The following is a 22,799-nucleotide window of genomic DNA, read 5'->3' on the forward strand; positions in this document are numbered from 1 at the left end:
ATCTGATGGCAACTACCTCTACTTTACATACATACACACACTATGACAATTTCAATTTGATGTGTAACACAAAGACTATTTTTCTGTGAAGGCATCTTGAGAAATGTCTTCAATCATCCTCCATGTGTGGCTCGGGTGTAAGTGTTAAGAAAGTTTCCAATTCAGCTTAGATGTTGCCACTACTTCTGTCAGGATGGAAAATTCCTCTCATTGTCAAACGTGATGTCATCCTATTCTACGGTTTCTTCCGGCCCTGCTCGGACTGTGCCAGGTGGCTGCGCCTCTGCTTTCTGTTCTCTGCCGCTTGAGTCATGTGGCTGTGTGAGGTGGTGTAAAGCCAGCAATGAAGGTAGATGGATGCCTCTTTTAATTAGAACAGTCCTGGCCATAATTAACAGATGCTGACAGGAATTAAAGCTTGGCACTAACCTGTCTCATTTTACTGTCCAACAGGGCCAGAAACAGGCAGAGAGGAAGTGCACAGAGAGTGATTTAAAGCGGCTAGATGGGTTCATTCACTCATTCTGTCGGGCATTCTATCCAGGACTTTATACTGATCTTTGTTAGGTTCATGTGTCACTCCTAGCTTTAAAGGGTCCCTCCAACGCATACAGTAGGAGTATTAGAAATGCGCAAAGTGAGTTGAACATCTCACTGTTTTATGGCCCACTACACAGTGCAGCAAGGGAAGCAGTGTGTGACCTCGGGTATCATCTCTTCAAAGCAGGGTGCAGTGGGAGAGGGCTTTTGGCCAAGGCGGCTGGCATTTGTGCACGGATTAGCACAGGGCCTCAGGGTGGGGGCTGGGGCCAGCTGACCTAAGGCTCCTCTTTCTCTCCAAAAACAATAATAATCCCTTTCCAAGCACCCTCCTACAAAAGGGCCTGTCTTCACTCACTTTGTGTGGCCGGCCGTGGTAGGGGCCCTTATTTTGAGTCCCTCACCTGTTCTGGGTGTCTCTCCCTGGGGAAAGTGTCAGGATGTCTGGGATGGTTGGCAATGCCAAGGGGGGCTTAGGCGGACCCTATTTTAGCTGGGAAAATCAGAAGGCCACATGGTAAGGCATGGTGGACCTTGCCTTTCAAGGAAGCCGCCCCGCTAAACTGCCGTCAGCACTATTTCAAAGGGCCCCTGTTGCCAGCTTTGCATACTTGTAAGTGTGTTGCAGCATTTTTAATCACGAGTGGTGATGAGTGAGGGTAGCGGAAAAATTGTCACGCATTGCCCCCCTTCCCTTCTTGTGACCCCAGGGGCTGCCATAGCGACACCCTCGTCATATAGTCCATTTACAGGTTAGCTACGATATCTCCAGTGAGCTGACATCGCTGCTCTTTCTGCTAATTGAAAAGACTAATCGTTACCTAAACTACACGTCAGAGTATTTTAAATTCCAACAACATTGTCAGTATGGTAGGATTTTTGTACACGCCATCACCTTCCACATTCCTGCACAAATGTACAGCCCTGCCATTACACCTGTTGTACATATTCTGTATTATATTATTAGTATTATATTTGTAAAATTGTTTTTATCTCATTATATTTAAGAAGTACTGTTGATCACTAGCTTTCTACTAATATTCTACTTTTGTATTTACAAAGACAATTTCATCGTATATGTAAATCTACTTGGCAGTTCACCTGATTCTCATTCTTATTCTGGTCTAAGAAATGTTTGTCTTGCCAAAAATCACATGATTCCTTTCTTCACAACAATCCCTTATGAAACTGAAGAAGCAGAGTGTAATGGTCTTACTGGTATAGAAGACCTGCAACACACGTGAACATGAACATGTCTAGTATTTCAGAGACTTTGCATGCGAGTATGTCCGTGTGTTCCTCCTGTATGTTGTGTATGTGACTGTGACGGGGCTATTGTGGGATGTGGTTGTTCTCTGCATGCCAGTAGGCTGAACAATGAGAGGTGTATTGTATATCAGCACAGACACACTTTGCTCCTTTGTTCGGACAATGTTCATGAGTTGCTCACTGTTCTCTTACAATAGGAGAGCATATTTTTACCTTTACACACAGCATGTTACACAGTCAGGACAATGGAACAACACCTTATTTCATAGTTAATGCCATGTAGATAAAACTAACACATATAGCTTCACAGAATTTGTTTTTTCTGCACTGGTGTGTGTATGTTGAAGGATGTGTATGTCATAAGTGAGGGAGAGGGGAAGTGTGTGCAGGGAGCTACTGCCACTGAATGATGTCAATGTAATCTCTGAAAAGTATCTTGTCTTCTCTCCTGCTCTAAGCTCTGATCCGTTTCCATTGATCAGAGGAAAAACCTGTTGCCCCTGACATTTGATTCTTCTATTGATCACTTCCTCCTTTATACAGTCAAGGGAAAGTACAGCGACTCGACACAGGGTTTAAGAAGGCATCCTGTAATCACACTGCAGATCTTTGAAGACCATTGTCCTGACACCTCCAAAGATGTAGCTTCTGTGCTCAGTGGATATGATATCTAATGGATTTTCAGAGTTTCAGTAACTTAAATTTAATAGTAAGATGATAATAATAATATTGTTATTATTTCAGAGACAGTGATGAATTTCATCTTCCGTCTCATTGGGGGGCAGCACTGCAGCACTTGTTAGAGCTGTATAGTTATAATTAGGTGATTTTCCATTGAGACACAATGTGACCTTTCTGCAGTAATGAAAGTAAGAGGCAACCTCAGTCACATGAGCGGTGGCCATCCCTTTACTGTGGGTTTGTGCGCGGCGTTGAGCTGACGGTTTCATAGAGCTTACAGTGGACACGGAGACCATATGTCTCTCTTTCCACTTTGTCTTGGTGACGCTTTAAAGTGCCCAGGCCTCAAGGCAGCGCTTACACAAAATGCACTCCTATGCTCAGTAAAAAAAAACTAAAAAAAAGATTTATAATTTTGATTGTGACTGAAATAACTTGTTTCAGAAAGGGCCTATCTATGAAATGAAACACTTGCACAAGACTTCAGTCTGTGCCTGTAGTGTGAATGTGAAGTAAAAGAGGAGGGACATTCTTATTCTGTGAATTTGCTGAACACACAGAAGTGTGCATTAGATCCTCAGGCTTAGCCAGTCTGCATATTTGAGTTTTACGCTCTTTTTACTCTGACCTGACACTGGTCATTCATTTATTACCGTGGCTACATATTTTTGTAGTCTCTTATTCTCCAAGATGATATATTGGCATAAATTTTTCATCAGATAGTAATGCGATTACTCCGTCTTTCTGGCACTCCAGCTTTATCTGGCCGCATGAAGTCCAGGGGATTCTGTTACTGAGCGGAGATCCATACAGGCTGTGACTCGGGCTTCAGGTGGCGACTGGATATATATGCATCTATAAATCCCACTTTCCAATGAATAATGGGAGGAATAATAGTGGGATATATATACTACACAGAGTTTGACAGAGAAGTTATTACAGAATTTCAGGTGGCATTAATATGACTGTATAAGCATGAGGGACAATCATACTTTGCACAACATAAGTGCCACCTGACCCATACTCATCAGCACTTGAGGAAAACACGTTTCCTTACAGAGTCCCTCAGCTACTCCCAGAGGAGGCTTGAATAAATATTACACCGCCACTTCACCCCCAAGCCACATATCTTTCATTATTCATTTGTCTGGCCTTTCCGGAGCAACCAACAAGTGAGCGAGAGAGACAGAGAGAGGCATGGGAGATTGCAAGGGGGAAAGGGAGAACAGATAGGTGTCTCCCCTGGAAGAAGAGCCAATCCTCTGGGTCTCAGGGGGGCTCAGTCCCTGGCAACAGGGAGGGGAGGGGGAGAAACTCAGCCAGACAAATCCATCGGAAGCATGTTTAATTGTCACTGAATTCCCTGCTGGCGTGACTTTAAAAAACCATCCACAGGAAGAGAGCCGAGATGTTCGGAAAACATTTAGTGGATCAATATGCCGGGGAGAACTGAGACTGTGCCGAGTGTGTGCTCAGGGACCCGGCCTGAGCCTTTCCAGCAGGAATACTGTTACATTTCTATTACTCAGACGGCAGGATCAACCTATTCAGCATATTTCTGTCCCCGGCTCAACTGCAAATTATTTACTGCTGTGTTGGTAAGGGGAGGACAGGGAGGCTGGGAACTGGTGTTGAGGCTGGCCAGTTGCATGTATGTCTTACTCTGGGCTGGAGAGAGAAAATACTGAGGGACTCACCGCTGGGCAGTTAAACAGCACTTAGAAGAACGAATGAGTGTTATTGGCATTCAAAAGTGGCAGCTTTTTTCTAAAATGAATTGTTTCTATACATGATTGGATGTGGAAATGTAGATTACAGTATGTGTTTGTGTGGGTGCAAGAATAATAAAAATGTTCTTACTCTTCTTACCTTCTTTGAGCATCCCCACTTTGAGGCATTTCATGAAGCGACAAGCCTGACATGATTTGCGTCTCCGTTTTGTGATCTCACACTCATTTGTGGCAGGACAGCTGTACTCTATGTTACCTGAGGAGAAGAAGAAGAACACAACTGATTCAGGCACAATTATTTATATTACAATTAATATTAATTAATATTATAATACAAACTGTATGTGCAAATATTCAAGTACTGTTTTTTATCGGCTAGCACAAAGAACCTAATAGTGAATTTGTAGTACTCGAGTGTGTACTCTCTGTGCTCTATGAGGGGGTCTATAATAAATCATCTTTGCCAACCATACCAGGGCACTTGGTAATCATTCAGATTCCTATAGAATCCATTTCTGTAGTGTGCAGGAGGCTCTGGTGTTCTCTGGCAGGTACAGGACCTAAGAGCACCAGGGGCCACGGCAGGAGGAGAAGCTGGAGTAAGAGTTAAAGGGTTGTGGTGGGGGGAGTGGAGGTACAGCTACAATAGTCCTTCAGGACCCATCAGTAGACGCCACCCTGGTAAAACACTAAATTGGTCTCATTAATTCTGCGCATGTCCCCTCCGGGTTCCAGGCGCAGGCCATGTCCCCTCGCACTCAGAGGGCCTGAAACTGCCTCAAAAGCAGGCTGGAGAGGCAGACAAGCTGCCCCCCGACCACTTTACATAATACTCCTGCAGACCCAAACCTGTTGTTACCAGTGTTGCCATTGTTGACTATTTACATAGTGTACAGGCGAGAGGCTTTATGCATTATTCAACTGCAGCATCTGATTCCAGGACGGAGCAATGAGAAAGAGATTCACTGCTGTACAATAAAAGAGCTGGTTGTGCTCTGCTCTAGCATTAGCAACAGAAAGGGCAGATATGTGGGGCAGTTCCTCCGCTTCTGTCTGATTCCCTACATTTTACTGTAATCAGGGTTTCAATAAAGGGTTTTAATGTAATGGTTCCTTCAACCGAGGAATTTGAATTAACCTCCATTAGAATGGACTTTCAGCTTTAAAGCTTTTGACATTGGTATCGTGTAACTTTGCTTTTGACTAAGGGTTTGTAAAAATGTAATTTAATCATTGTAATGGCCTTTATATTTTTTCCTTATCCACTGATTTAAAAGCTCATAACAACATGTCAGCAAATACTCCTTATGTTGAAATGACTGAATTCGTACCTTAAGGAAACCCTTAAATAGATAAAGCATGTCTTGCATTGTGGTGACTGACAGACAGAAGCACATTAGGAGTGCATCCCAGCATGCTGTAGCTGCTCCTCAGCCCTGACCCTCGCTCCACATTTCTGTACAGAGAAACAGAAAGCTGTGTAATATTCCACTGGCGTTCCTCCACTAGCCCTCCAACATCCTTTGACAACTTATGCAATTATGTTAACATTATTGGACAGATCAAGTGGAGGGTCCCTAGATGTTATAAATAATTAGAAATTCCTCCTTATATCTGGGTAAGAAATCATTATGCTAATTCTCCTTATCTCTTTGGGATTGGGGTAAATAAAGGTGTGAGGGAAGAGGCTGATGAGCTCTGATTGTCTTTCCTCTCTCTGTTTTCTCTGTTGTCTTAGCAGAACCAGCCCATAATAATCCTATCCATTTCCCATACGCTGGGAGGAGGCAATCAGTGCCACCCAGCGCTGGAGCCAATTTACGGAGGTCTTTTTTTGTTTGCGTTCCCATTATACACTAACCAATCAGCAATTTGCAGGGACGTAAATACTAAATACGTTTAAAAGGATGTGGGGTATGATTGCAAATGTATAAACAATTTACTCCTCATATTATTCCCTTCATTTAATAAATTCAAACACCAACTCCAAATTGCCCGTGTGCTATGTTGCAACTTTGCCTGCACAGTTGACCCTGTGTGTCCCGGAGGTTGTGTGGTTTAAAGAGGTATTTTACTCTCTACCCCCCCTTCCCCCTCTCAGGGGCGCACGTGCACAAAGCACACCTTGAGGCTAACTGAGAGAGTTGGCTCTTTGATATCACACACTCCTGAAACAAAAACAAACACATGCTCACACTGCAGTCCACCTGTCCTGTCGAGCTCTGTGTGTGTGTGATGTGCTGTCAGAGGGGGCTCAGTGCAGAGAGAGGGGTGATTAACTCATTTCTCATCCGTACGTTTGGTTTATATTTAGGAGAGAAGTATTTCAGCTTTAGAACACCTACAGTAAGTCCCACTTCAAAACATGACTAACACCTCTTAGCTGTTCTTAATGACAATCAACTCGGAGCTAAATTGGAAATAGTGACGAAAGAAGAAAGACATCTGAGACATGTTATATCAAAGGCACAATCTATGATCCATGTGCAAAAGAAATTAGCTGGAATTTCCTATTTGATTTGACTTCACTTCTTTTAAAATACACTCTTAACAATTATTGAATTTAATTCATGTAAAAAGTGTATGATGCTGTTAAATATCTGTTTGCATTCACGATGTTACGGAGGTAACAGGTACTTTCAATTTTGATCAAACAAAGTGAAGTTTGATTATTTCAAATACTTCATTATCATTTTCTGATTTAAGAGATTTACTTTCATGAACTGAACTTTTTCACTTTAAATAAATTAGTTATTGCAACTCTTCATTTATTATTTTTTATATCTGTTTAAATTCTCGTCATTATGTATATGAAGGATATTGTTGGACACAATCAGTAGTTTGTGTCTCAGTTCCTACAAAATTATCCCGTCAAGATAGATAACCAATATTGATTTAAATATAACTTAACAGACCGATGTACAAAATAATGAAAAGCATGTGATTTAATGGAATTTGTAATCATATAAAATAAGCTTGTCATTAAAGAATGAAGGCTCGTAGACTGATAGCTCGGCCAGTTTCACTTTCAGAAATGAAGCACACTGGTAGAGGCCCTTTTAACCCGAGGGCCATGCTGGGGTTTATCTGTCTATAAGAGAGGTTATGGTATGGTTACCAATAACATTACAGAGTGGACGGAGAAGACAAAGATTTCCCTCCTTCTTCTCTTGATAAGTATCTGTCTCAATCTATTTTATGGCTTTTCAGGACCCATGCCAGGGCACAGAGGGGAAAGTCAGGTCTTGTAAGTAAATTACAGTAAAATGGCAGGTATTTCTCATCAAAATCTAAACTGACTTTTACAGGCTTACTGTCAAGGTCTATTACTTCATATAAAAGAGGGCCACTGAGTTCAGTTGGTTTTCAAGCAATTCTACACGTGGGTTCAAAATGGGAAGAAAACAAGGTTCAATAAGAGATTTATGTTTTTGATTGGTGGGGCATGTGAGGTGCGGGAACAGGGGGATGATTAGAGAGCACTGAGAACCCGGGTATTTCTGGGATGGATGGAGATCCAGGTTGACATTAATTTGGGCCTGGCCTTGACTAATGTAACTATCTCCACGTAAGAGTTCAAGGGGCTTTTCACTGGATGAATAGGTGACAGAAGATAGATTTTCCTTCTGCTTTTGTTCAAAAGGAAAGGGCATCAGCTGGAGAAGTACAGGCCACAGCGGGTTGTGAAACTAAGATAGTGAACTTCTCAGTGAACAAATGTCTAAAATGTAAGCTGAAGTCTGAATATTTTGAATTCAACTAAATTAAGAGTAATATCTTAATATTTTTCAAACAACTACAAATTTCCTCTGAAGAGTCAGCGACTGTATGACAAGAAAATACACAAGAGTTACACAAGGTGAGCGCAAGGTGATAAAGAAACTGTCATGTACGTGGTTAACATTAACTTAGCATGTTGTTTGCCCTGAGTGCTATAGAACAATGTGATAAAGGGCTGGAAAAGACAGCTCCTTTGTTTTCCTCTCATTAGAGAGGGCCGTCTCACACTCCACCCTTGACTGCCTCGTTATTCCTTTAATTAATCAGTTCTCATCAACGGTACCCTCTTGTTCTTCAAGGGCTCTACATCCCGCTTTTTTACCGCCACCATTTTCCTCCAGCAATCCTGCATGTGTTTCTTTTATCATTTAGGAAGCTTTCACCCCCACCCCCTCCAAAAAACTCCCTGCGTCCTCCTGCCTTCTCTGCCTGGGACCCCTGTCTGATTATTATGCCATTAAGCCTCTCCTCCTCTCCTCTGAAAGAGCAGCAGGGTCCCTCTCCAATCTAAAGAAGTCCTGGGTTTTTTTCCCCTCCTTTCCCTGAAATTACCCGGCGACGCGTGCCTGAGTTTCTAATTGGCATGCCCATCCCTGGAGACAGCCCCCTCCCTTCTTCCTAATGAAAAGCCTCGGCCTTAATTACACTTTCCAAACGCTGATTGTTATTGACAAAACTCCTGTGGCTCGGACAAACGACGGCAGATTAGCTCCATTACAGGCAGCCCTCCAAGAAGAGAAAGAGAGGGATTTCAAATCGACAATGCAGAGTGAGGAGGGGGAAAAAAAGGAGCTCTCTTTTTTTCCATGTACCTTTCTCTTAATTGTTTGGGCCATTGCTCCACTTAAGACGTCTCTTTCTTCCCCAGATGCCACTTTTGTGCTCCATTGTGTTGATGTCAGTGTACTTTTCGTAAAGGGACAAAAGCCCAGTTATGTTACTTGAGAGAAAATGTTCATCTTTTGTCAATAGACAGGATTGCTGATGGCAGCATGAGTAAACAGGAGGATTTGGCCTAATGCTTTTGTTTGCCTGCAAAAGGTACATAGACTGTCTAAAGCTGATAGGGCTGTAAGGTCCAAAATCAACACCTATCATCCAGACTGACGGCCTGCTCTCCATATGATGCCAAAAATCATTTGTGGAATAAAATGCAGCAAAAGAAATTGATAAAATATGTCAGACTTATCAAGAGTAACTATTAAATTCCTGTGTTTCATACTCATCTCACCAGACTCAGTTGACTTATTTTCTCTATTTGTTCACTGCATGTACTCCAATCTTAAGCCGGCAGAGCTTAGACCTGGGCAGCTGTGCCTGTTGTGCAGATTTTTTTTCTAGGCACAACAATATCTCGGTCTAACTGATTAATCCTAAAGCAAAGCGCACAGGTTCACAGTGGGGTTCCTTTCATTGCCTCTTTAATGAGAAGCTGTGCATCTGGACAAACAGCCCCCACCTTCTACCAAATCTGACCCCTGGGTGATGATGTCATGTCCATCGCACACATCCAACTATGACAGATGATCTAATGATAGCTACACTATTGATCTAGTCTGTGTCAAAATATTCTTCTGGGTTTTTTTGTGTGTGAAATCATTTTTTAAAACATATTATTTTTTTCAAAAACCACTGAGTATGTTTTCCTATTTAACACTACAATTGTAAGGAATTGTACAATGTAATGAAATCAAAAACAGTGATTTTCTATTGGAGGTTGCATGTCTCAGGAGGCAGAGAAAAAATCTTCCACACTCCAGTGATTTCTTTTACATAGTAAATCGCTTGGACTGAGTATGTTTGAGTGTTGTTGTGAGGCCAAAGGTGCCTTGTATGGAGGCTGTTTTTATGTCTGGTGATGCGGCAACATGGGATGAAATATCTTGTATTGAGAGGGGGAAAATACCTTGTATTGTCCTTTTAAAAAAGGCTTTGCAAGCCTCACAAGAGGCCACCCCATAGTGATACCCCGAGGCTATATCTCCACAGACCAGGCACAGCCTTTTGGGGAGGGAGTTCAACATGTATTCGCACTTTATGGAAGAGTCCTCCATGATGGTGCTGGAGCAGTCGTCGTAGCGCTTGCGGCAGGAGCCGGCCCCGAGCCCGTTAGGGGTGAACATTGGTGGAGAGTCCAGACCGTTGGAGTGACTGTTCATGGTGCTGACATAGCCGCCACTGGCGTCTGAGTTGCCGCTGGGGCTGTGGTGGCTGACTGTGTCGATGACCGAAGAGGGGCTGGACGGCTCTGTCTTGATGTAGGACCCACAACTGGAGGGTAGGTGCCGATCATCAGCGGCCATTCTATTCAGCAGCCTAGGGTGAGAGACATGGGGGGGGGGAGTAGAGAGGGAGAAGTTAAATCAAGTCAAACTTTATTTATATAGCACATTTCATACACAAGGCAACACAATGTGCTTCACATTCAGTGAACGAACAATCAGAAAATCACTTTTATAAAAGTGCAGATCAAGGAAATCAAGATCTAAAAAATTCAGAGCATAAGAATAAATACAAAATCAAAATGTGCATAAAAGGCACAACACACATATGCCTACACAGATAAAGACACACACACACAAACTTTATAAATACACAAAAACCTAACCATTAACTGGTGAACTGATGTGTTGAGAAAAGTCAAATGTTCAGTAGAGGTCGTTGAAGAGTAGAAAAAAATTGCCCATTCCAGTTAAGATACATAAATACCTAAACAGCAACTTACTGCATTTATTTTTTTAATTATAGAGATAATTGTCAAACTGTCCATTTCCTAAAGCCTTCCAATTGTGTCCTAACCTCTGCTTACAACCAGTCAGCCAGAGGTAAGATCCTTAGTACTTCATTAGCCACACATTATGGCAGTTACTAATACGCTCCAGTGTAAATGTACAGTGCACACACTGTATGTTCACACATGCCCACACAATACAAACACGCAGAAAGAAAAAAAGAAAGTAAAATAGAGAATAAAGAAAGGATATGAAGAGGGAGAGGAGGAGAGAGAGAGAGAGAGAGAGAGAGAGAGAGAGAGAGAGAGAGAGAGAGAGAGCACTCAAATAACTTAACAGGCAAGTGCACACAGACAAACAAAGCACATCCATTCAGGAGCATCTCCATAGTTTAGAGAGCAGGGTGGACCTTGGCTTGTCTCCTTGAGTCAGCAGTCAACCAAAAGGAAACACGATGGCAAGATATTGACTTTTCCACTGTCTGCCTAATAACTGTATTTTGGTGTACATGCAATATGATGCTGCAACGTGTGCAGACTAAAGTGCAGTCTTCGAGCTGTGGCCACTAAATGCACTCTGAAGCTTTCCTTGCCCAAATGATCTTTTTCCGTCTCGGCTCTATAACCTTTAACTTGAAATTGCACTGGGAGTACAACAGGGACAAAACTTAGCCTGGACCATTTTTTTGTCTGCAAATAGAGTAAACTGAAGGGTGGACTAGTAGGAGGAGGATGGATGTTGGGGAGGCAGTGTGGCTCTATGACCTCTTAGGGCCAAGGCGAGGTTACACACACATACACACACCCCTTTGCATTAGGTACCATTGAGGGGGTGAAAGGTCCCCTGCACTTGCCTGCATTAACAAAATTGAGCCTTGCATGGCTTATGCAAATTCAGACACAGGGACTCCTACTGAGTGGCAGCTAGACAGCCCAAGTTGTGCCTTAGCACATTAGCTCCATTAGAATATTGCCAACTAATGGTAATATTTACATATTTGACATGTCAGTTTTCCATCAGCACGGGGCGAGGTTCTACCTGATTGGACGATGGCCTCCCTCTCAGAGTGCTTCAGAGGAAACAGGAAATGAGAGGCCTCCGCTATGTCCCCTATCGGTTGGCCGGACTGCCTCTTGCTCTCTGAGGCTGATTTAATTGTGAGGGTGGGTGACGGATGGGTTCAGGCCCAGAGGTCAGTGGGTCAACCTTATTTTCTCACCCAGGCTTCCTGGGCCCGTAGAGATGGGGGTCAGCATGTCAAATTAAATCTCATTCCCAGGTTTCCCTCCGTGCTGTCATGTATATTCATCGGAGCTCCAGGTGCCTACCACTTCTGGAAATTCGCAAAAAGGTTAACTACTAAAATAAATAATAAAAAAATGCCCCCTGTTAAAACCGTTGACCTTGTGGAATAAGCCCTGTGCCTGAGCACTTCTCGAATTCTTCTGGCAATATAAAGCCATCACTGTAAAAACTGATACACAACTATTGTTATGGATAACATTTTTTACAGATTTGAATGTATACACTCATGCTTAAAACAATGCAATAAATGTATTATCATCCAGGGCTTTTTCTCAGATGGCTGTTTTAAAAATTGTCCACTTGTACTCTTAAATGTCCTTGCAGACAGAAATTGAAAAAGTGAATCAATTTCACGCCTTTCTAAAATAGAACATGGCGCTCTTGATAATGAATGCAGATTGCATCTCCATAAATTAATGCACAGCTCTGTGTTCATCTGCTTTATGTTCTCTGTTTCAGATGGATATGTGCACCTGTGCAATAGGGCACCTGCACTTGGCTTATTAAAGCCTATATATTAAATGGCAGGCGCCAAAGATGGCTCCATTTAGCTTTTATTTCACAAATTCAGAGTAAGCTTAACCCTGGTTCAAAGGCCATCTTAAGGGTGACACTTAGCATAATTGCATAAGTGTCTTAACTGTTCCCCCTCCAGCTCTATGTGGTCATTTATAATAAATGTGCTGGCTAGAATCCCCCTTAACTCATTCTGCTATGACACATTATACCCCTGCTATGCTTATGTTTTTAACAAGCCTGCATATATTGATTAATGATACTGAGGGAATACGAACCACTTGAACCTGGCATATTAATCAAAGAGTTGAAAATATTTCTATAAATATTAGTAATCTCTAATGGGACAAGTCCAATTTAAATCTATAAATACTATTGTATGTGAACATGAATTATGAACATTAAATAGTCTGACAGCAGCAATAGTTGTAATAAATAATTCAACATGTGGGGCAGGTGCTAATTAGCTTGTATGCTTCTCAGACAGAGCAGACAGGAAAGGGTCTGCTTGATGCTGTAAAACCTGTACTTCCTTCCTCAAGGCAAGAGCATTTCAAATTCTGCTGCCTGGCTGCCCAAAGGAGCAGCACTCGTCTAAGATACAGTATCTCTCCCCCTCTCCTTTTCTCTCTCTGTTCCTCCTCCTTTTGTTCCCTTTGTACCGATCAAAATTCATGCTGAGTAGTGGGTTATGGGCCCGCAAACGCACACTGCGCAGTTTGGTTTTAATCTGATTCCACCTGGCCCCCCTAACAGCATTTCAGATCCCTAATATCATTCCACCCGTGCTGCTGTGACCAGGATTAGCTGGCCTAATGATCTGGCAGCTCGTCTCGCACTCGCTGTTTCTTCACTTCCGAGAGGAGAACCTAGAAGGGCTTGTTCTCTTAGGTCTCTGCGCTTTTCTCACCTGCAAGCAAAAACTCTGAACACTGAATGACACTGTCACAAGGAGGCAGTACATTAAGGATCTAATTGAGCCAATTTGTAGGTATTCCTGCTGAGAGCCTCCTACTCTCTTCAGGAGGACACATACATCCTTCACTGTTCTGCAGGGGACTAAAGCCCCCTCCTTTTTTCAATGTGTAAATCAAAAGCACACAGCACAAAACTGTGTTACAAGCTCAGCTCAGAGTAAATTCCTGATGTCCTTTTTCCCTCTCAAGGCCACAGCATGCCAAAAACAAGATTTTATAACGTTTGCTAACCTCATCCCAGAATGTCACATCCCTGCTACCTGATCAGACAGGGTAAGTGGAGGAGAAGGCGAGGGGATGGAGTAGGTGGGGGTTGACATCTGCAGGCAGGGTGATGGTGATATCAGATGCCCCAGTAGGGGCAGATCTGTCTGGAGGGCCCCAGGCGATGTGGCCTGATAAGCCACTGGCCCCAGAGTCAACGCTGGTCGGAAGAACTCAATTAGCTCCTGACAGACCTCCACTCCACCCAGCTCAGCCTCCCCACCACAGCCAGAGCCCACTGGCAGCTGCCACGCTGACCTCTCCTCCAGGGGCCACTGCCACCTCTTACCGCTCCAACACACCGCCACCGTCATTTTGGGGAGAGCGGACACAAATCTGAAATTCTGCGCACAGCCATAAGAATATGTGTCGCTACTGAAGGTGATCTGTGTGTGTTCTCAGAGGGAAAATGTAAACAAGAATGGACTGAGGCGCAGGTAGGGCTTGGGGGAGAAAGGAAGGGAAAAAATACATTTCAACGTCTAACACTTAGTTAGTCGCTCAAAAACTCATAGTGGAAATGTGGAGGATAGCCCTGTGTCTAACTGGTTGCAGGGTAAAGACCATCAGGGGAATACTGGGGGAATACACTTTGGGGGGTATGTGCGTGTTGTCTGTGCCTGCGGGTGTGTATTTGAATGGCAGACAGAATATGAAAGATGGAAATATGGCAGGGAGGGGGTTGGTTGGTTGACGGCTGTGGTTTGGTTGGAGGCAAGCCCAACACTCCATAGGGACCCATTCTAAGCTATGTGGGGAGAGGCCCCTAATTTTGGGACTTTCTCATTCATTAGTCTGGCTCTGGCATGGAGGGAGGGGGCGGAGGGAGGGGCGTGGACCTAAAAGGAAGGGGGGGGCCTCTTTATTAGCGGATATGCTAGACACTCAGGAGGAGCTGACAGAGATTTATGATGAGCATATCTATGGAGGCAAACAAAAGGGGAAGTCGAGGAGACAGAAAAACAGAAAAAGAAGGGAAGAGAAAGTAAGTGATACGTGAGGCAAAAAGAGAGAGGAGAATGAGAGGGATGTGTTTATCGTACCGATGGAGAGCGAGGGCCCTGGATCAATAGTCCGTAGGCTTGGGGCTCGTGCAGGGTTACCACTAGGGTGGGGGGTGGGGGGTTGCTGCTCTGTGGCCTGGACAATTAAGTTTTTCAGTCTCCAGCAGAGGATTATATTTAGCTGCTCCACCGCGATGTCACTGTAGTCTTTATAAAGCCATGAGCTCACTCCACTACAACAACATGAGCCCCATGCTCCAACGGTACCACAAGATAGCACAGGCCAAGAAGCAGATCACATCTATTGATCCGCCTTCGCGCTCCTTCCTGTTCTAGAGATGCTGCTGGCAGTAAAGAGAGGGCCTCTTGTGATACAGGCGCTGCTGTTTGTCTGACGTAAACTGTCTGGGCCGCTCTGGGCGGATCTGGTTCTTATAAGGGGCTGAGTTCAGGATGTTGAGGGAAGCAAATAGCTAATGATATAGCTACTGTCAGCTGGGGATGTGACAGAGTTTTAGGTCGTCTAAACTTTCCACCATGGGAAGCAAAGAGTTAACAAATCATAAGAGGACCCTGTGGGGAAGCCCCCTGCAGAATTAGACAGCTCATCATACTGCATGAAAAAGAGAAGTGCAGTGAGAAGTCTTGTCTGCTGTGCAGTACATCTGGGATCAAATTTCAAATTCTGCCTTTTTCATTAGAACAGATTAGTTTCCATTACATCCATTATAAGAAGTGGCCATGGCATAATTCAACAATATTAATTAACAATGGCTGATAATTTAAAAAATGATATTGATATTGATATTGAGACATGGCTGGGTTTTTTTTGCTTCATCTTTTTGACCTCTTTAGTATTTTACTTCACGACGGCTTAGCTATTAGACTGGTAAACATTTAACTCTTGTAACTTTACTCTTGTCGTTTATTGTAACTTGTAACAATAATGAAATTTACTTTTCAGACTGGCTATTAAGCTCTATTGCATGAAAAACTATCAGTTAGTACTGCACGGTTCACTCTTCAGTTACACAGTTATTATGGCGTATTGTAAATGCCTGTTTTAAGTCATTGTATCTCTTGCATCAAAGTGCTCTCTTAAGTCTATGACGTTTGTATAAAAAGTTATTTGTGATTTAATCTAGTCATAAACATTGTGTTTTTTCTTTAAATAGCACATGTTATACATTATAATGAACTAAAAACAAGTCAGATTCAAAGATTAACTTAGACCGAACACAGAACTGTTCAGACCTACATTGTAGGAATGAATCGTAAAAATTCAGTTTTCTAGGTTTTGTTTAACAGCTATAAATTCTGTGGAAAGCCAGCCGATATCAACCACAGCACACCTCTCACGTATTCTCAGTAGGGTTCCTTATGTAAAATAAAGAGGAGGGACTATAAAATATGAATGATGGAAACTTGAGCACAAACATTTTAAATGAGTGCAAGACATGCATCCCTCTTCCCTGTCTGGATATTTGTGCAACACACACTTAGAAGATAAAAGAGAAATACTCAGGATAGTCCTGATTGTGTTGCACTTTGTTTTCAGTGTTTGTGTATATGTGTGCTTGTGTGTGTGTGTGTGTGTGTGTGTGTGTGTGTGTGTGTGTGTGTGTGTGTGTGTGTGTGTGTGTGTGTGTGTGTGTGTGTGTCACAGACAGAAAGAAATATTATCATAAAGGGTTAAGGCTATTTAACACAGTCCAGTGTAAATCACAGGTTTAGACACAGTAACTGTGCATACAGGAGGACGAAGGCATAGAGCCATGCATGAAATTACTTCATTAATCTTCTTCTGATAGGCGGCCGTTGTTTAGGGGAGAACTCTACCTGCTAAAAACAAAGACGCAGCCTGCCTTCAACATAAATTGTCATCTTCATACAAAGAGGAGCAAGATACGAACAAACAAACAAACATAAACAAATAAAAAGGGCAAACGTTAACAGGCTAATATTGGAAGGGTTATCAGGTTTCCTGGATTATTTGAGTGAAATCAGATGTATAAAGGTTTACACAGGTTCACAGAAGGTAAAACTGAAATGGCACACTACAATAAATATTAGCATGTCAAAAATTGCACCTGATTTGCCTCATTGTTGTTTGTAGCGCATGATTCAAGCATTTCCAAAATGAAGTGAAGCTGCTCAAAAAAACAATTTGTATGACAGTCTGCCACAGCAGCAGACGCAGTCATAGCAATAGCCTCTAGGTTTTTACAGGCTCATCTCTACCAGCTGCCACACATTCCCCATAAATAGTGCTGGTAATAAAAAGGCGGGTGGGCCTAACTGATTTATAAGGTGTCCACCAACACACCATTCAGGAATAATTAAACTTTGGGGATATTTCCTGAATTAATGTGTCTCCTTCCGGGGGTAATCTAAACATACATTTCAACATTCAGCATGTCTGGAGTCATTGGACGTACTGAGAGGGAGGGACCCTCCAAGTGGCAGGTTCAACAACCAGACACTCAATGTGACTATTGGATTGCACTAAGCGCTGTAGGGGTGATCTCATAAAGAGGCATTTTAATGTGGAGATAGTTCGTGACCAACAGGAGAAACACACACAAGAACACAGTTGTATAATGAGCACTAACACACACACACACACACACACACACACACACACACACACACACACACACACACACACACACACACACACACACACACACACACACACACACACACACACACTCACACAAACTAACTATTTTACCTTAACACACCAGTTACTTGGCAGATGTTGTTGTTTGTTTTTTACAGAATTTAAGTTGTAAATATATTTGTTTAAGAATCAGACTAATTTGAGAGAAATGTTGATATCTAGAAGCAGGCTAAGTCATATCAGAAAAGAAAATGTTATTTGAAATCCAACATAGGTAAGAATAATCAGTTTTAACAAAATATCTGGCTAAAGTGTAAAGCAGGGGAATTCAAGGCCTTGCAAAAGTGCTCAAACATATTTAATATATAAGGTTTTTTGTTAGTCTGTTATATGACCGGAGCAGACTTGATATGGGTCAAGAGAAAAACACACGTCAATAATAATCTTTGTTGAGCACAGAGAGACTAGGCCTGTCGTGACTGTCTGAGCAACGCGATGTTAATGGAAGGTTATTGGTCACGTATATTTCCTCTGGGCAAATCAGGGAGGAGTGATACACTCTTACTGAAAGACACACATTACAGTGTCAGTGTGAACATAGCATCAGTCTTTTACATTTAAGTCAATGATGCTGTTTTCCTTCAAACTACAGACTGTGTGTTTTAGGATAACACCCTAACACATTTCTTCTCAGCTCTCCGAAGAGCGCTGAGGAAAAGGTGCTTGTACTAAAAGCTGTAATGGGTGCGAGGCTCATCCCGGCCTGAGGAGAAGACTTTGTGAAGCTGTCAGTGGGAATAAGAGCTGGTATTGTGATGGACAGTTTCTACATTGATTTCATAAATAAACAAAGCTAACCATCGATCCTAATGTTATTTTGCATTTCAATTACTGCTCCAAAACATAACCTTCAAACTACTAGCCGTTCAATAGCAATAGCCTTCACTGATAAACACCCATATAGTTTCCCAGCTTACATCACATTTTCTTACAGAGTGAGAATTAGTGGATCTAGGCTTTTCCCTCAGCTTAATTAAGGATAAAGTTTTAAAAAGTGTTGTTATCATTAAAATGTAGTCTATGTGGAAACATGTCAAAATAAACTCAGGAAGACAACCGTGTGACAGGGAAAACTCGGCAAACAGAAAACTCTGTTTTCTTGAAACTCATTTACCATGTTCTTTTTTAAATCCTGTGAAGGGTGTTACTAAGATGATAGCACTATTGATGACTCATTTTTTGATGTTTCAGATTGTACGTGTGTGTTTAAGTGTGTGTACAGGCATGGGTGTATGTGTGTGTAAATGAGGAGGAGGAGCCCTTCAATGTTGGAGCAACAGGAAGAAGTGCTGACGCACCGTGTCAGTGATAGCACTCTGCTGCCACAAGGGCATGAGAGCCCACGTAGGCTAGCATTATCCTTCTAGACTAATGGACCTGGTTATTTTTAAACAGATTCTCACACTGCTGCGGTGGAGGTGTCCAAGGTTACAATGGATGAGAAATCAGAAGGGACGCGTTCGGTGAAGGTTTGTGGTTTCTGTTATAGTGGCCAAAGCCAAAGAGGCGTGGGCTCTCACTGAAAAGTGCAAAGGGCAATAACCAGATGGGGTCTCAAGGGGAAAAACATCATAACTACACAAAAAATATAAAACAACATTTTAATTAATACTTTCTGCCAAGACATTTTTGCGACATTTTTTAAAAATAGATGTACACATAAATCATTTTAACGTGAATTTTTAAAAGCCCAAAATAAAACAGAATGTTGAATAAAAAAAAGAGGATTTAAGACAGAGCTAGTCTGGATGTGACATGCTTTTTTTTACTGTTATTTTTCAAGTTATTAAACTGGGGAATTAAGCAGCACTAATAATGAATAAGTGACTTTAATGTGCCAGCCTATGAACCCGAAAACCTCTGAAGCTGCAGAATAGTGAACATCCAGAGAGTGTCAATATACTCTGCATCCCCGTTTGGCCTAGAGAGAGACAACATGCTCCACCCTCCCCCCACTCAGCCAGAGCTGAGTGACATATTTACAGTGAAAGTAATGATACTAGATACCAGAAATGAGAGGGCTCCAGCGTGGCCAGTGGACTCAGGAATCTCTCTAATGAATTGGACAACAAAGCCCTGTTGGTACAAGAAGGAAGTATTTAGAATTGGATGACAAACTGAATTGTAAAACATTTGGTTTTCTTTAAAAAAGGCACATATCCCAACTCCTCCTGAAAGCTCAGGGAAATGAGCAGGCTGGGAGTGGGACAGGTGGGTTTTCTGGAGCTGCAGCAAAAGAGGCCACCAGCTCCTGGCTTGAACCTCGGGATGGCCATTCTCGGCCACAAGCCTCTTCTGGTAATGTATTCTGAAACCAAATTACCGTAAGCTGATCCCATCTGGATAGTGTCTGTGCACGGCTGCTTTGGTTACCCACCACTGCCTCTAGCCTGCGATAGCATCTCCATGAAGACAGCAAAAATCTGATTAACCCAATAACAATGAAACACTTGGTCAAAGAGCTTTTAACTTAAGATACACTAATGCAATTCCCTCGCCTTGTTTTCTGAAACCTAATAAGAATCAAGCGGCCGGACTGCTGGGGATGGGTGTTAGCAGGCTCTAATGCAGCAGGCTGGGAATGAAGTCAAATAAGTTAAAATCTAATTCATCATTGTGCTCTAACTTCTCTAAAAAATACATTAAAAAGCTTTTATTTCACGAAAGGAAATTGGATAGCCTAGTTAGTTTATAGCAGTGACTCAGCCAGGGCTTAAAGAAAGCGAGGGTGTTGATGGAACATTTAGAAGCAGAAAGAAGTCACATCTCAATTCACCGCCGCTCACACTCTGTGTGTGTTTCCAGCAAGCAGCCACGAACTCAAACTGACAATCGTCTGCATCGGCTGACTTCTGAGTGGAGAAAAGTGACACTACAATAGATGATCAACAACAATCCTGTCAGACTCACACAGTAAATGACTCGTCTCCCTGCAGGAGCTGAACGGTATTTAGACTGAAACAAGTCAAGCAAAAGTAGACAATCTATTGGCTTGATACCAACAGAAATGTGTACATCATTCTCTGTTCTGAAATTCGGACATAATACAAATATTGAAACTTTTATTAAAACCTGTTTTGTGCAAACAAACTGGCCGTGTGTCTCAATTCTGAGGACAAAACTCTCTCTTTTTCTCCATGTAATACCCAGACAGTGGCAATGCCTCTCGGGTCAATCTATAGAGTGAATTAGTACAGTGATTACACAACAGTCCTGTGCTAATTATATGACGCACATACGTCCCACTAATCCTCTCTACCAAGCATCAGCGCAACATCCAGCCCACAGTGAGGGGCTGCAAATACCGCTGTACAATTAGCAGAGAAGAGCCACTGCTGAACCTAAAAAAATACGCAGCACTCTGAGGCCGATACTATAGAGACGAACTCCTGACAGGTTGACATGTAATTAGTGAAATGCTTTTTACTCAAGTGAAAGATTTTTGGCTTTAGAGTGAGAATAAAAATCGATTATTATAGTAAACTTTTTCTTAACATATCTACAGTAAATCACTTAAGTCATTTTGACATCGAACAGTCCCCATGTCAGCATTCAATGAGTAATCACTCTTTTCAAAGTCAATCTAAATATGACACGTTTCAATAATAATCAAATGTTATCAACACGGGGCACAAAATGCAACATTATTGTGCAGGATGTCATTAAATATGAGTTTATTTTAAACATAGTTCTGATCAGTGCACACTGGCACCAAATCTGTAAATATACTGCTGTCTCAGTATTAGTGTAAGTGTTGTGTTTTTTAGGGGGGAAAAACAAATACAAATCTACATTTATCGCAATAAAGTGATACAAATAATTGTGAAAGTCACAATAGGGAAATTATTATTTTAAAGCATATCAATTAATTATTATATTTGTTTAAAGGGAAATTTGTAATCGATATTTCTGAGTTTGAGAGGAGACAATGTAAGAAAAAAAACACACTATTTTTAATTATTATAAAAACTGTTTTGTTTTTTTACAAAACTGAACATTTAAATTACCTTCATGTTTAATAATTATTCTCCTTGTTGTTACGAATATGACAGAATATGATAAAAGAGATTAAAGAAGAAAAATGTCCTCAATGTCTGCATAAATGTATAAATTAACTTTTTTTAAATATAATTCAGTACTCGTTGGGCTGGTTTATTAAAATTATAGTCGTTTCAATGGCTCACTAATTTAGACTATATTTTCTACAATAAAAACATGTATATCCATACACTTTAAATGTAAAATAGATGTTTTACAGATGTATGTACTCGGTTTATTCACTCTGTTCTGCTGTTTGTGTAGTTTTTATATTGGGGTGTACATGAGTGAGAAGTCAACATTTTAAAATCCACTTTAGAGAAAATACAATGGAGATTTCTGCACATGTATCTAAGATATAAATAAAAATATTTTCTAGAGTAACTCCTTGAACTTGCAGTAATTAAAGCCTAAAGTAAATTAAAAAAAGATCAGAAAGAGCAATAAACACTGAGAGAATAAGCTCTGAATCAGATTCATTTTTTCACCTAGAGTATTGCTTTACATTTGAATGCATTGATGGTATTATTTTAAAATGTTCAATACATTAAAACTCAACAAGGCAAATGACTTATGCTTAAATAAGATTTAACTGTTGACCTTTTAAAAACAGAGAATAAAATAAAACGAGGTTTTAGAGAAATGTTTACAGGTCAATGAAATATCTGCAGCTCTCTGATCCTACACAAATAATGACTTTCGTATGTATTCTATCTTTTCTATAGAATCTTTGAAAATGTTATGAAAGAAAAAAAACGGGTTATTTAGAAATGATCTATTAATTCAAGCACTATTTGACTCATTGCTTTAGTGGAAGTAAACACAAAAGTACAAGCACAAAACTCTTCCAACAAAAATTAAAACAACAAATATATATTTTTCTTGACTTGACGTTGTTTTTACAGTTTGAACTATTAGTTATTAATGGCTTTACAAAGTTAAAGAGAGTATTGTGAGCTCAGTTTGTCCCAGCAGTCAGACTGTGGAGCAGCTCGCCTCGTGTGCCACTGGCTGGGACAGAGCTGCCGGCTCACAGAGGTTACAAGGTCCTTTCATCTCTTTTTCTCTGGCTAGGAATATTACAGTGTGTAATTTATCCTCCCTGATTCAACAGATTCACTTTAATCCCATCTCCCTAAAACATGATTTGCATTCTTCCTGTGTGGCCCAATCTAGGAACTAAGCCATCAACAAACAACCTCCTAACCCGACTGGACAGGTACCCCAACTTCTTCAGAGAGAAAATACACACTTTGCAGAGAGGCGAGCTAAATCAATCA

General features: G+C 41.5%; 1 protein-coding gene across 6 annotated transcripts in view; it reads right to left on the reverse strand.

The window, feature by feature from the left end:
• esrrb (estrogen-related receptor beta) overlaps positions 1 to 22,799 on the reverse strand; it is a 44,515-nt gene that overhangs the window by 17,500 nt on the left and 4,216 nt on the right. For 3 of the 6 annotated variants that reach the window (XM_061062934.1, XM_061062935.1, XM_061062933.1), the window contains 2 exons: positions 9,907 to 10,316; positions 4,351 to 4,476 (listed from right to left, as the gene is read on the reverse strand). In XM_061062934.1, coding sequence (XP_060918917.1) covers positions 4,351 to 4,476; positions 9,907 to 10,316 — 536 coding nt within the window. Of the gene's footprint in view, positions 1 to 4,350; positions 4,477 to 9,906; positions 10,317 to 19,488; positions 19,558 to 22,799 lie in introns of all 6 variants that reach the window. The other 3 variants (XM_061062932.1, XM_061062930.1, XM_061062931.1) reach the window with 2 other exon arrangements.

Source organism: Labrus mixtus, chromosome 18 (genome assembly GCF_963584025.1).
Source record: "Labrus mixtus chromosome 18, fLabMix1.1, whole genome shotgun sequence".
NCBI classification, from domain to species: domain Eukaryota; kingdom Metazoa; phylum Chordata; class Actinopteri; order Labriformes; family Labridae; genus Labrus; species Labrus mixtus.